Below are 15,833 nucleotides of genomic sequence, written 5' to 3' on the forward strand. Positions count from 1 at the left end.
AGAATTGGCCTTTATAGCCACTCCAGGCGCTGCTTCACAAACCACTGACCACCTCCAGGCGCGTATCCATTGTCTCTCGAGATAAGGAGGCCCAAAAGAAATGAGGACAGGTGGCTAAAGTCGGCTTGTATTCCCGAGTTTAGAAGATTATTTGATAAACTGATTGAAGTGTTTAAATTGCTAAAAGGATTCAATAGGGTAGATACAGAAAAACTATAATCCCCTCTGGTGGGGGAGTCAAGAACGAGGGGACATCATCTTGAAATTAGAACTAAACCATTTGGGAGCTCTGAAATCAGGAAGCACTTTTTCACCCAAAGGGCAGTAGATATCCAGAATTCTCTCCCCCAAAAGTCTGTTGACGCTGGGTTAATTTGAATCTGCAAGACTGAGTTTGATAGATTTTTATTAGGTCAAGTTATCAAGAGCTATGAAGCAAATGCAGGAAATAGCAATAGCAAAAAATATAAAAACGGACTGTAAAAGCTTCTACAGGTACATAAAAAGGAAACATTTGGCTCAGACAAATGTGGATCCATTTCAGGCAGTCAGGAGAATTTATAATGGGGAATAGAGAAATGGCAGAGAAGCTAAATGATTACTTTGTGTCTGTCTTCACTGAGGAAGATACAAGAAATCTCCCAGAATTAGAGATCCAAGGGATTAGGGGAATGAGGAATTGAAGGAAATTAGTATTAGTAAGAAGGTTGTATTGGAGAAATTAATGGGGCTATGTCCAGACTGGCCAAGAGAGTGTGGGAAAATGGCGCACTGACACGGAACACAAAAGTCCGAGTGTATCAAGCCTGTGTCCTCAGTACCTTGCTCTACGGCAGCGAGGCCTGGACAACATACGTCAGCCAAGAGCGACATCTCAATTCATTCCATCTTCGCTGCCTCCGGAGAACCCTTGGCATCAGGTGGCAGGACCGTATCTCCAACACTGAAGTCCTCGAGGCGGCCAACATCCCCAGCATATACACCCTACTAAGCCAACGGCGCTTGAGGTGGCTTGGCCATGTGAGCCGCATGGAAGATGGCAGGATCCCCAAGGACATATTGTACAGCGAGCTCGTCACTGGTATCAGACCCACCGGCCGTCCTTGTCTCCGCTTTAAAGATGTCTGCAAACGCGACATGAAGTCCTGTGACATTGATCACAAGTCGTGGGAGTCAGTGGCCAGCGATCGCTAGAGCTGGTGGGCAACCATAAAGGCGGGGCTAAAGCGTGGCGAGTCGAAGAGACTTAGCAGTTGGCAGGTAAAAAGTCAGAAGCGCAAGGAGATAGCCAACTGCGTAACAGCTCTGTCAACCAATTTTATCTGCAGCACCTGTGGAAGAGTCTGCCACTCTAGAATTGGCCTTTATAGCCACTCCAGGCGCTGCTTCACAAACCACTGACCACATCCAGGTGCTTACCCATTGTCTCTCGAGACAAGGAGGCCAAAGAAGAAAGAAGAGAATGGGGCTGAAGGTTAATAAGTCCCCAGGACCTGATATTTCACATCCCAGAATGTTGAAAGAGGTAGCTATGGAGATAGTGGATGCATTGGTGATCATGTTCCAAAATTCTATAGATTCTGGAATGGTGCCTGCAGATTGGAAGGTCGCAAATGTCACCCCATTATTTAAAAAGGGAGGGAGAGAGAAAACGGAATTCCAGACCTGTTAGCCTTACATCAGTCGTTAGGAAAATTCGAGAATCTATTCTAAAGGATGTGATAAATGGACACTTGGATAATAATGATCTGATTGGACATAGTCAACATGGATTTATGAATGGTAAATCATGTTTGATGAACCTGTTGGAGTTTTTTGGGGATGTTACTAACAGAATTGATAAAGGGGATGCGGTATACTTGGATTTTCAAAAGCCTTTTGATAAAGTCCGACACAGGAGGTTGGTTAGCAAAATTAAAGCACATGGGATAGGTGGTAATATACTGGCATGGATTAAGGATTGGTTAACAGAGCAGAGAGTAGGAATAAATGGGTCATTCTCGCATTGGCAGGCTGTGACTAGTGGGATACTGCAGGGATCAGTGCTTGGGCCCCAGCTGTTCAAATAATATATCAATTATTTGGATATGGGGACCAAATGTAGTATTTCCAAGTTCCTGGATGACACAAAACTAGGTGGGAATGTGTGTTGTGAGGAAGATGCAAAGCAGCTTCAAGGGGATTTGGACAGACTTAGTGAATGAGCAAGAATGTGGCAGATGGAATAGAATGTGGAAAAATGTGAGGTTATCCACTTTGGTAGGAGGAATAGATGTGCAGAGTATTTCTTAAATGGTAAAAGATTAGAAAGTGTAGATGTACAAAGGGACCTGGGTGCCCTTGTCAATATGTCACTGAAAGCTGACACGCAGGTGCAGCAAGCAATTAGGAAGGTTAATGGTATGTTAGCCTTTATTGCAAGAGGACCAGAGTATTGAAGTCTTGCTTCAGTTGTACAGAACCTTGGTTAGATCACACCTGGAGTACTGTGTGCAGTTTTGGTCTCCTTACCATAGGAAGGACGTTATTGCCACAGAGGGAGTGCAACGAAGGTTCACCAGACTTGTTCCCGGGATGGCGGAACTGTCCTATGAAGAGAGATTGGGAAAGCTGGGTCTGTATTCTCTAGAGCTGCAAAGAATGAGAGGTGATCTCATTGAAACCTACAAAAGGGATAGACAGGGTAGATGCAGGTAAGATGTTTCCCCTGGTCAGGAAGTCTAGAACCAGGGGACACAATTTCAAAATAAGGGGGCAGCCACTTAGGACAGAGATGAGGAGAAATTTCTTTACCCAGAGGGTTGTGAGTCTTTTGAATTCTCTAGCCCAGAGGGCTGTGGAAGCTCAATCATTGAGTATGTTTAAAGCAGAGATTGACAGATTTCTGAATACAAATGACATAAGGGGATATCAGAATAGTGTGGGAAAAAGACATTGAAGTGGATGTTCAGCCATGATCATATTGAATGGCAGGGCAGGCTGGATGGGCTGAATGGCCTACTCCTGCTCCTGTGTCCCAAATCTAATCGATCTTGTTCCTAATATTCTTATTTTCCGAAGTCAATGGCATTATCCAAGAAGCAGCCACCACACCTTCAGAATACAGCAGTCTACAGTATCTGCATTTTTTGATTAGAATCACAAGAAACATAGAGTCATAGAGAGACACAGCACCAAAACAGGCCCTTTGGCCCACCGAGTCCATGCCGACCATCAACCACCCATTTATACTAATCCTACATTAATCCCATTTTCCCTCTCACATCCCCACCTTCCCTCAATTCTCCTACCACCCACCTACACTAGGGGCAATTTTTACAATGGCCAATTTACCTATCAACCCGCAGGTCTTTGGCATGTGGGAGGAAACCGATAATGAGTACACTTACTGGCAGCTTCCTCCTGATATGAGCAAGCTTCATCCACATTTGCATCCAGATACAAGGGTGTGAGTGACTTCATGGACATGGTTGGGGACTGATGTAGCTTGCACTTGTACTTTTACTGAGGAGTGGTCTATAGCTCCTTGCTCCAATGGTACATATCCTAAAGCAGGATGTGAGGCAGCTATGTCTTGTCCATGGCTGTACTATGCTATTGGGCTGAATTCCTCCATGTTTCTATCCCCACTACAATACATCATTTAGTGGCTAACAGTATACCTTTAAAAGCTGCTCCCTAATTGGATTTTCCAATCCTTAGCCATGGCAATTTTTTCTGCCCCCATGGTCTATTCAAAATATTCTATCAGAAAATTGGAACATACTGGCCGGGATTTCCATTCTGGGGTTGGAACCCTGAAGTTGCGGTCACTTCTGGGTCCTGTCCCTGCATCGCATCGGCAATGCACTTGCGTTGCAATTTCCATATGGAAAGTAGGTAATTGGCCTCGAGTTACAATCACCACTCAATTATTGTTGGCGGAAGTGGGAAGAAGGCTTGACATAGGCAGCAGCGGACCTGATTTAAAGGGCGGGCAGCAGTCATTGCTGAGGTTGCCTTTCGTCTAAAGGATGGAAGAAGGTGCAGAGCCAAGGGCAGTGCATGGGGAGGCAACGGCCCCGCCCCCCCCAACCCCCGTGCCAGCGTATGCCCCCATTTTTCTGACGCTTCACTTAGGATGCTGCTGGAGGCACAGAAACATCCTGTTCCCTGGCAGTGGGAACAGAAAGCCTGCAAAACTAACCAAGAGGGAATGGCTGGAGGTAGCTTCTGAGGTCAGCAGCAGAGGAGTGATGAGGAGGAACTGGGCGCAGTGCCAGATACACTTCAATGACCTTCTCAGGTCCAGAAAGATGAGACCAAAGATAGACCCAGATGGCATGCTCCCTGGTCAGCAGTAACCAGAATGCACAAATGAAGGGCATCCTGAGGGTGCATAGAGTTCTTCTGACCATTGGAGAGATGTGTGCTCAGCAGCTTGAAGACCTAGTGATGTTGGTCAGGAGGCTGGAGTGCAGGCTGCAACATCTTATGCAACTGAAAAACTGCGAGTGGTGAGCGAGGGAGGCTAGAGATGAGAAACGGGAATCTGCTGTAGACAGGGTGAAAACATCTCAACATTTTCAAGGTCAGTGGATGCATGGCAATGCTCACTGTGCAATAAGCTGTAAAAGCATGAGTTATCATTTCTTAAATTTAAGCAGCATGAGCATCTGCTGACTATCCCAATATCTCATCGCCATCTTCTCTCATGTCTCCCAACAGGGCCAGCTAGAGAGGAGTCAGAGAAGAAAGACACCTCGGAGACTGACCATCACATCTTTCTTGCGCACCCATCACAAGTGCAGGTACTCGCACCTTGGTGGGCCCATGTGCTTAATTTGAGAGGGTGGCTCAGGGTGAAGTGCACATCTCATCAGAGCAGGAGGATATCAAGGAGGCAGAGTCAGTTGTGGCCAGTCCACCTTGGAGGATGGAGGATAGGCACAGCCCTGCTCAGAAGGGCAGAGATATAGTGAGTCACTAAATGGGCAGCTCTACCTGAAGAACCAGTATGATATGTGTGCCCACATGTTGGAGTTACCTGAGGCACTGTGGAGTCATGGGATGAGAATGGAGGAGTCCATTCATCTCAAGTGTTCTACAGTATCCCAATGTGTTGAGTGTATGAGCTCCTCCATTGAGAGAGAGGCAACCTCATGGAGAGCCGTATTCAGCATCACTCAAAGTGGATGCAGGAACAGAGAACCAAATGCACAGAATGCATGCCGCAGTCTGCAGCACTGATCAGTCAGTAGTGCAAATGGTGCAACAAAGCATGGAGTGAATGCCAGCTGAGCCCCAGCTGATGGTTCCCTCCAATGATCAAGAGTGCCATGAAAGGGTTGCGGTGGCAACAGATGGTCATGAGGGGACCATCCCGCATGGGGCTCTCTCATCATCACCTGCCCCCATGGCCCCTCTGATGGGCAATGCATCTGCACAGTCATTTCCTGTGACAGAGGCAGCACTTGCATTGGTGCTGGTGCAGCAGCTTCTCTCTCGGCAGTAGAACCTCTGATGAGGGTCTCACCTTTGTTGCGTTCCTGCCCCTCTTTCCTGACCCCAGTGCCCCTGCTGCCCATGGGTCTGCCCCTGCTCCTGGAAATGCAGCTCCTTGTCGCTGGTTGATGCTTTTTTGGAGTAGCTTAACTCCATTTCCTGTTATGTCCTCCTTTCTTTTCTATTGGAATGTGCAGTCTTCCTGAGCTCCCCCCTATTGAATCTATGAAGCCCATAATCAGAGGAACTCCAACCCCCCAAAACCACCACCCCTTACCCCCCAACCCCTGACAACATGCCCTTGTCTTTCTTGAACAGGGAGTGGCTGATGACATTACAATCATCTGAGTACCTTTCCACTTGCCCCTCTTTGTGTTTCAGCTTGAAGACCTTCAGCTTGGGCAGAAAGACTTTCTCCTAAAAGCCTTCCAGCAAAACTCCATGAAAAGCAAGCCTCCATGAATGCCAGTGTCCAGCTTGGAGCCTATCACAAGGCACAGCTTGGGGCACATCACTGGTTTCTTAAACTCCAACAGGGCCCATCGTTACCTGGGTGCCTGACAAAATGCCCTTGTCAAGTATGAGGAAATATGACAGATAATTCTCCTGACTCTGGGATTAGCTGCTAGTGATTGAGGGCCTTTTCTGAGCCTTCCTTCTTAGATAGAACCTCTTGTTGTTGCCCTGCCATTCTGAGTGCTTCCCACGTTGTTTGCGCCTCCTCCTTCCTGTCGTGCTTCGGACCCTGCGTGGATCCTGTGCCTGCGAACGAAAATTCAAAACTGTCCCTTAATGTGCTAACAACAAGCTCGTTAAGTGGCTTAACTGGCTGTTTAGCAATGTTGGGTGGGCTGGCTCTTGTGGCAGAGCCTTTTAAATATGGAGCATTTCAGAGACTAAAACTGAAACCTGCAAAGAGAAAGGAAACAAAATAGTGGCAAAGTTTATGATCTGAAATTGTTGAACTCAGCGTTGAGTCCAGAAGGTTGTAGACTGCCGAATTAAAAGATGAGGTTTCAGTCTCGTTTTTACCTTGTTTTTGCTTTCTGGCGTCAGCTGTTCATCAGTCTGCCATTCACACCTCCTCTAGACACATCTTTTGTTTCTTCACTTATCCCATTACCACGCCTTTGACCTTGTACCACCAACTCTTTTGTCATTTAATCTCTCCTGCCTTCCACCCTATCGTAGACCTTCCCTTTTGTTCTTTTTCCACCTTTTCCCCTTTCACTTGCTTAAAATCTATTGCATTTCTAATTTTAACCAGTTCAGATGAAAAATCATCAGCCTGAGACATTAACTTTGTTTCTCTCTCCACAGATATTGCCTGACCTGCTGAGTATTGCCAGCATTTTGTATTTTATTTCAGATGTCCAGCATCTGCAGAATTTTGCTTTTTTGTTCCTGAAATTGAGTATTACATTTTGATATTCTGATGAATAGGTGAAACAGGCCAACCCAGAATTGAGCCTTTTTTTCCAATTCCACGTGGAAGCATAGTTGTTGGGAGCAAGTACACAGCAATGTTCATTTATTCCTTTAGGGCTTCCTGAACACTTTAAAAGCATTAAAATCTGATGACCTATGCTTTGATTATTGATCTAAAGGATATGAATTTGCTTTTGTCAGTGTTTTGTTGAGTGCTTTTTTTAAGCAATATTTTTCATACATGGAAATGATTTGCTTTTATTTAGTATGATCTGCTTGTGCAATTTGTACAAAGTTTTACGAATGATAAAGGCCCAGATAGCAAAATGGCGCTCACTGCTGACTTCGAAGAAAGCTGTCCACAAAGATCTAGCATTCTCTGTGGTGTGGATCTTACCTTTTTCAACATTAATTTCATTCTGGTGACAACTATAAGGGCTCTCCGGTGTGCAACAACAGTGGTGTCACCAAGCAGGCTAAGCAGCCAATCACATTGAAGAATTCTCACTGACAGCAAACCAGGATAATCCTTCACTTTTAATCATTTTATAGAGAGCAAAGCACAGATTGGGACATCCACATGGAATTAAGGTAGAAGCTGAAATATCATAATCAAACTTAAAAAAAATTTTTTTTTTATCACAATGAAGAAATTTGACATCCCGCAAACATAAAATTATTTTTTCAGAGCCAGTGAGGTTGCTCACAGTAATTATGCCTTAGTACACTGGTAAAAAAACTCAGTTGTATTTCATTCAACAGGCATAACTTTTTTGAGTGTTTTTCCAGCAAAACTAATAACGGACAAAACAAAAGTTCACATCAAATCGGTGATTTCTAGGTTTCCATTTGTGAGGACTTCAACAGCACATCCTGTGGAGGAGCAGGGAATTACTGACAGCAACGTCTGGATTTCTGCATTGAACTGCTCATATATGGATAGCAGAAGTTGCTGTCAGTTTCACAGACAAATGTTGACAGTTTCAAAGAACAAAAGAACAAAGAACAGTACAGCACAGGAACAGGCCATTTGGCCCTCCAAGCCTGTGCCGATCTTCATGCCTGCCTAAACTGAAACCTTCTGCACTTCTGGGGACCGTATCCCTCTATTCCCATCCTATTCATGTATTTGTCAAGATGCCTCTTAAACATCGCTATCGTACCTGCTTCCACCACCTCCCCCAGCAGCAAGTTCCAGGCACTCACCACCCTCTGTGTAAAGAACTTGCCTCGCATATCCCCTCTAAACTTTGCCCCTCGCACCTTAAACCTATGTCCCCTAGTAACTGACTCTTCCACCCTGGGAAAAAGCTTCTGACTATACACTCTGTCCATGCCACTCATAACTTTGTAAACCTCTATCATGTCACCCCTCTACCTCCGTCGTTCCAGTGAAAACAATATGAGTTTATCCAACCTCTCCTCATAGCTACTGCCCTCCAGACCAGGCAACATCCTGGTAAACCTCTTCTGTACCCTCTCCAAAGCCTCCACCAGAATTGCACGCAATATTCTAAGTGTGGCCTAACTAAAGTTCTGTACAGCTGCAGCATGATTTGCCAATTTTTATACTCTATGCCCCGACCGATGAAGGCAAGCATGCCGTATGCCTTCTTGACTACCTTATCCACCTGCGTTGCCACTTTCAGTGATCTGTGGACCTGTACGCCCAGATCTCTCTGCCTGTCAATACTCCTAAGGGTTCTGCCATTTACTGTATACTTCCCACCTGCATTAGACCTTCCAAAATGCATTACCTCACATTTGTCCGGATTAAACTCCATATCATTTCTCAGCCCAAGTCTCCAACCGATCTATATCCTGCTGTATCCTCTGACAATCCTCATCACTATCCACAACTCCACCAACCTTTGTGTCGTCCACAAACTTACTAATCAGATCAGCTACATTTTCCTCCAAATCATTTATATATACTACAAAGAGCAAAGGTCCCAGCACAAATCCCTGTGGAATACCACTAGTCACATCCCTCCATTCAGAAAAGCACCCTTCCAGTGCTACCCTCTGTCTTCTATGACAGAGCCAGTTCATCATTACACAGGGCGGCGCAGTGGTTAGCACCGCAGCCTCACAGCTCTAGGGACCCGGGTTCGATTCCGGGTACTGCCTGTGTGGAGTTTGCAAGTTCTCCCTGTGTCTGCGTGGGTTTTCTCCGGGTACTCCGGTTTCCTCCCACAAGCCAAAAGACTTGCAGGTTGATAGGTAAATTGGCCAATATAAATTGTCATTAGTATAGGTAGGTGGTAGGGAAATATAGGGACAGGTGGGGATGTTTGGTAGGAATATGGGATTAGTGTAGGATTAGTATAAATGGGTGGTTGATGTTCGGCACAGACTCGGTGGGCCGAAGGGCCTGTTTCAGTGCTGTATCTCTAATCTAAAATCTAATCTACCACAAAATCTGGGTCATTGAATATTCTATTGGTGCGATATTGTTTCAATATAGCTGCAACAGCCGATACCTTGTTCTGAGATTGTAAGGACGGAAATTGTTTTTGGTTCTGCATCTTGGAAAGCAAGATTGAGCTCAGAATATTTTCAGTGTATTTTCTGTGTGATCTTAGCAACAATCAACTATTCAACAAAAAAGCTGCAAAACTGCCTATTTACAGACATGATAGGAAGTATTGACACTAAGTGTAAGGAACATAGAACACTCCTTAATTACATTGGAAGCAACATCTGTGGCCACTGGAGAATAACCATGAAAATTATACATTTTTATCCACCTACTATGTTTAAAACTTGAGCATTCCCTTGTGAAACTTACTGTCCAAATGATATGAATTGAATATAATAATCCTTATCAAAATAATCAGGATTGTGAAAAGCATTTTATAGTTCCTAAAATGAATGTGTTTATATATTTTTCTAAATGCTGTCAGTCTGTAGACCAGTTAAATTACCTGACAGAATGATATCATGGAGAGCAGATTTTGCACAATGACTTTCAGTCCTCACTGATGTCACTTACCCACATTTCTTAAGGTTGGAATAGATGAAAGATACAAAGTGCCCTAATTACAAAAACAATCAGTTGAGTGACGTACATGGTTTGATGAATCAAATTACTTCACTACTGAGATTTAGTTCTTCATCAAAGTCACAGTTGTCTTAGTTGCCAGCTACATATTTTGCATTGCTACTGGATTCACTGAGGTTGTTTCCACTGGCAACAAGAGTATTTTATTGATGTCTGCCACAGTACGAGCAGGCAAGTTGTGCACACATGGTAGATGTTGAAGTTATAACTTTCTACAAGTTATGTCAATATGTCATTCCCTTTTCAGAGCTCAGTTAGTTATCTCCAGTGACAGCAATAATCACAAACTCCTGGTTTTGAAAGCCATCCACTTTAGCCAAAACCATACAATAAAGTTGTTTATTTAAAAAAACAATTATATTGATAATATCTAAAGAACACCAATGTCGATTTATATATGAGACTCCTTTATATAGTTGTAGTTAAGTGTTAGTGTTAAAGTAAACATAAAATAAAAACCTGTGATGATTATATTCTTATATTGATGCACCATTTTAATAGCATAATCATCTACATTTCCATAAAATCATAGAAACTTAACCACAGAAGGCGGCGATTTGGCCCGTCATACCTGTGCTGGCTCTTTGAAAGAGCAGTTGTCCTTAGTCCCACAAGCCGCTTTTCATCCGTAATTCTGCATGTTCCTCATCCTCAAGCACCTGTCCAACTTTCTTTTCAAATTATTTATGGAATCAACTCCTCTTCCTTTTCAGGTAGAGCATTCCAGATTCTAACAACTATCTGAGTGAAAAAAATTCTCCTCCTCTCACCTCTAGATCTTTTGCCAAAGATTTTGAATCTGAGGCCTCTAGTTATTGACCCACTTGCCAGAGGGAATAATTTTTCTCTATCTACTCCATAAAAACCTCTAACCATCTTGAAAATTTCTATTGGGTCACCTCTTAACCTTCCCTGTTCCAAAGAGAAGTCATAACTTTTCCAACCTCTTCTCATAACCTCATCCCTAGTAACACTTCCTTTCTAAGGCCTTTACCTCGGTCCTAGTGTCGGGCCCAGAATTGTCCATAATACTTAGCCAATGTCTGCAGCTAATCCATGATGTATTCTCGTGTAATCTCTTTGCTTTCACATTCTGTGCCTCAATTTATAAACCCAAGTAGCATAAGCTTTTTAAACCACTTTATCAACTTGCCCTGCAACCTTTAAGGATTTGTGCATATGGACACCGAGGAAAAAGTTTATGCTCTCCCCCACCGCGGCAGGTTTGGAGGCACAAAGACCATGTAATCGGGTGGGATAGTGGCAGGGGGGGCCCTGCCACCTTCTCACCTCCGCTGCAATTAATTCTGGGGCCTCTGAACGGCCTTCCCACCTCGCTGCCAATTGAGCCTTTTAAGTGGGCAATTAATGTATGTGCCTTATTAAAAGGCATTTAGTACCTGAACAAGGGACTCAGTATCGGGAAAGGGGAGGCCTGCTGAGAGTCACATCCCTGCTCTTGCTGCCGACCTGCTACACACCCCTGCCTATGAACCCCGCTCCGCGCGACCCCTCCTGCCCTGATCTTCCTGTGGCCTGGGTCCAGTGCCATCCTAGGTTTTGGGCAGGTGCTCCACCAGCAGCAGCCACTGCCACATGTATTAGCAATTTAGTTTCATTCCATAGCTGAGAAATTGTGGCTCAATCTCCTGATTACACAACAAGGTAGCTACTGTGTAGAAATTGCAGATGTAAATCTAGATTCTGCCACTCTTTCATAACACATTTGAGAACAGGCACACTTTCTTTTTAAATAGAGGAGATCAGGTTTTTTGTAACCTGAAACCCATGTCTCTCTCAATGGAGAAAAAAAAGGCTTTTGACTGGTCGCAAGTGGTGGAACTGTTAAACTTTTAAAAAAGATCTATTTAACTATTAGACATCACAAGTGACCATATTAATTAGAATATAGCACAGCATTGAAACTGCATCTTTTCAAAGGTTTTTTTTGTTTTGCTAATGTCTGGTTCGGTACCAAAATGATTAGAATTAAAGGGAGACATTTTACCTTGGTGACAGAATGAAAACTGAATGCTGGGATGGTGAAATGTACTCCGGAGATTTTGCTGGTTATTGGATTAATGACATGTAATTTGAGTTGGGACACTGATATTGTATAACACAAGTGCTCTAATGCAACTCATCCTGAACCCGTGACTGTAAATGACATTGAAGGTTTATTTAGATATTAATGTCAACGACGTTTGGCAGTTGAGTAGCCATCTACAGGTAATATCATGCATCTTCATGTATGATTGATATAACCAATTAATATCAGCAAAAACTTTACTAAGTACTTGTAGCTGCAAACCACTATTGGGACACATAGGGCATTTATGCACATAAACGCTCGGTAGAAGTATCCTAACCTTAGGTAAGGCCCAACCTGGTATTTTGTAGACATTCAGTGGTAGGTTATTTTCAGTACATGATGCTCTATCATATAAATAGTTATGCCATATACATTGTGCAATTCATCACTCCAGGAAGAAGACTATTTCGTGAGTGCATATTATAAAGCTCCTTTTTCGAAGCTTCCCCAGCATGTTAATTCCACTCAAGCTATCATTACAGTTCCTATTCCTGAGAAGATGCTGAATTATGTTGTTTCATTTGGGTGAAGGGGGTGTGGAATGTAACACATTACAAAAATGTGGACTAAATGAGTTAACTTTGATCTTGAGGCAAAAATTGCATCTCAGATGGAATGAGTGGCCACATAATCATAATATTTTTTAATGAGAAGATATTAAAAAACCTTAATTTAAGAAATGTTTTCTTTCCTCTCCAGGTACTATAACTATAAACAGCAAACGGTCACCATACATGGCACATGGGGAGAGTGAAATTCTGGACCTGGATGATGACTTGTATCTGGGTGGACTACCTGAGAACAAGGCATCTCTTATTTTCCCAACAGAAGTATGGACAGCTCTTCTTAATTATGGATATGTAGGATGTATCAGAGACTTGTTCATTGATGGTCAAAGCAAAGACATACGGAGAATGGCTGAAATACAAAATGTGGCCGGAGTGAAGCCTTCATGTGCAAAGGAACTTCCAAAGCAGTGCCTTGGTGATCCATGTCGAAACAACGGTATTTGTAGAGAAGGCTGGAACAGATACATTTGCGATTGTTCTGGAACTGGATTTCTTGGCCGATCCTGTGAGAGAGGTAAACAGGACATTTGTACCTCAATAACATAGGTTCTAATGTTTTTGTTAAAGTAACTTGATTATGCAGAAGATGAATGAGATTTCATTCTCCATAACATATTTTAGTTTATATGCATTGTGCTACAAGGCTTTTCATTTGTATGAAATCCTGCAAGAATTTTGATAGTCTAGAGTACACAAGCACTTGTACCTATAGTTTCAGAGGGCTGCCTGACAGAAAATCTGTGATGTTGCCTCAAGCTGCGAATGGTACATGTCACGGGAGGATTTGAGAAATTAACATCACCTGTCTTGGCCTGTGTCAACATGCCTCCTGTCAGCCAGTTGCTGATAGTTTTGGTGGCAGTAATGGTGACAGCCTCATCTCTCGCTCCATCCTGCTTGAATGATGCTGTGTGGAAGTGAACAATGATGTTGCCGACAAAAAGGAGAAAATCTGGAAGGAATGGAATACAATTCTGAGGACCTGATGCATCCCCTTACATCTTTGTAGATTTTTAACAGCATTTTAGAAGCATGTTCCAGATCAGGTGTTGCTGGCTAAATCCTTTGTAGGATATGTGAAGGTGCACTTGACAGATGGCAGGTCTAGCCGAGTGGATAAGAAACAAATTGTAAAATAATATTTTTCACCCTAAATGCCATAATGAAAAATGCCTGGAATCAGGGATAACTGAGGAAGCAAGGTTAATATAAAATTACAGAGAGGTGTAAGAATTATAGAGTAGTGAAAATGGGGGACTTTGAATATCCTAATATAGACTGGGATACCGATAATGTAGAGGGCAGGGAGGGGCAAGAGTTTCAAGAGTATATTCTTGAGAATTTTCTGCATCAGTATGTTTTAAGTCCAGTGAGGAAGGAAGCATTGCTGGATCTAGTTCTGTGGAATGAGGTGGGTCAAGTGAATCAAGTGCGAGGGGGAGAACATTTTGGGGACATTGACCATAGCATCATAAGGTTTAGGTTAACTATGGAAAAGGACAAAGATCAATCCAGAATAAAAATAATTAATTGGGGGAGGGCCAACTTCAATAGGGTGAGAATAGATCTGGCTCAGGTAAATTGGAATCAAAGATTGGCAGGCAAAACAGTAACAGAACAATGGACTGTCTTTTGAGTGGAGATCGTTTGGGTACAGTCAAGGTACATTCCCACAAGGTGGAAAGGTAGGGCAAACAAATCCAGAGCTCCCTGGATGACGAAAGAGATAGAAAGTAAGATGAAGCAGAAAATGGGTGCATATGACAGATGTCAGGTGGATAATACAATTCAGAACCAGGCTGAATATAGAATGTTCGGAGGGGATGTAAAAAAAAATGAAAAAAACACAAAGAAAGAGTATGAAGCTAACATAAAAGGGAATCCAAAAGTCCTCTACATACATATAAATAGTAAAAGAGTGATAAAAGAAGTGTGACTGATTACAGACAGGGGTGGAGCCAGAGTCGTCTTACATCCTTGTTCAAAAAAGCATGTAAGGATAAACCCAGCAACTACAGGCCAGTCAGTTTAACCTCAGTGGCGGGAAAGCTTTTAGAAACATAAATTCTGTACAACATTAACAGTAACTTGGACAAATGTGGGTTGATTAAGGAAAGTCAGCATGGATTTGTTGAGGGTAGATCATGTTTAACTAACTTGCTTGAGTTTTCTGATGAGGTAACAGGGATGGTTGATGAGGGTAATGCAGTTGAGGTGGTGGACATGGACTTCTAAAAGGCACATAACAGGCTTGTCAGCAAAGTTTGAGCCCATGGAATAAAAGGGTCAGTGGTATTAGCTGAGTGACAGGAAATGAAGAGTATTTGTGAATGGTTGTTTTTCGAACTGGAGGAAGGTATGTAGTTCCCCAGGGGTCAGTGTTAGGACCCCTGCTTTTCTTGATATATATTAATGACCTAGACATGGGTGTACAGGGCACAATTTCAAATTTTGTGGATGGCACAAAACTTGGAAATATTGCGAACTGTGAGGAGAATAGTGATAAACTTCAGGCAGACATAGACAGGACAGTGGAATGGCTGACAAGTGGCAGATGAAATTTAATGCAGGGAAATGTGAATTGATTCATTTTGGTAGGAAGAATGAGGAGCGACAATATAAATTTAAAGGGTAGAATTCTAAAAGGGATGCAGGAGCAGAGGGACCTGGGGGTATATATGCACAAATCATTGAAGGTGGCAGGGCAGGTTGAGAAAGCAGTTAATAAAGCATATGGAATTCTGGGCTTTATAAATAGGGGCATCGAGTACAAAAACAAGGAAGTTATGATAAACCTATATAAAACACTGGTTCAGCCTCAGCTGGAATATTGTGTCCAGTTCTGGGCACCATACTTTTGGAAGGATGTTAAGGCAACAGAGAGGGTGCAGAAAAGATTCATGAGAATAGCTCCAAGGATGAGAGATTTCAGTTACATGGATAGGATGCAGAAGCTGGGCTGATCTCCTTGAAGAGAAGAATAAGAGGATATTTGATAGAGGCGTTCAAAATCATGAGGGTTCTAGACAGAGTAGATAGGGAAAAACTGTTCCCATTGGCAAAAGGATCCAGAACCAAAGGTGATTGGCAAAAGAAGCAATGATAACATGAGAAAAAATCTTTTTATGCAATGAGTGGTTAGGATCTAGAATGCACTGCCTGAGCATGAGTTGGAGACAGATGCAATTGAGTCCTT

General features: G+C 43.0%; 1 protein-coding gene across 13 annotated transcripts in view; it reads left to right on the forward strand.

The window, feature by feature from the left end:
* nrxn1a (neurexin 1a) overlaps positions 1-15,833 on the forward strand; it is a 2,153,831-nt gene that overhangs the window by 1,068,424 nt on the left and 1,069,574 nt on the right. For all 13 annotated transcript variants that reach the window (XM_068044956.1, XM_068044955.1, XM_068044958.1 and 10 more), the window contains one exon: positions 12,768-13,151. In XM_068044956.1, the coding sequence (XP_067901057.1) occupies positions 12,768-13,151 (384 nt within the window). The remainder of the gene's footprint in view (positions 1-12,767; positions 13,152-15,833) is intronic.

The sequence above is a fragment of the Heterodontus francisci genome, chromosome 13, assembly GCF_036365525.1.
Source record: "Heterodontus francisci isolate sHetFra1 chromosome 13, sHetFra1.hap1, whole genome shotgun sequence".
Classification (NCBI taxonomy): domain Eukaryota; kingdom Metazoa; phylum Chordata; class Chondrichthyes; order Heterodontiformes; family Heterodontidae; genus Heterodontus; species Heterodontus francisci.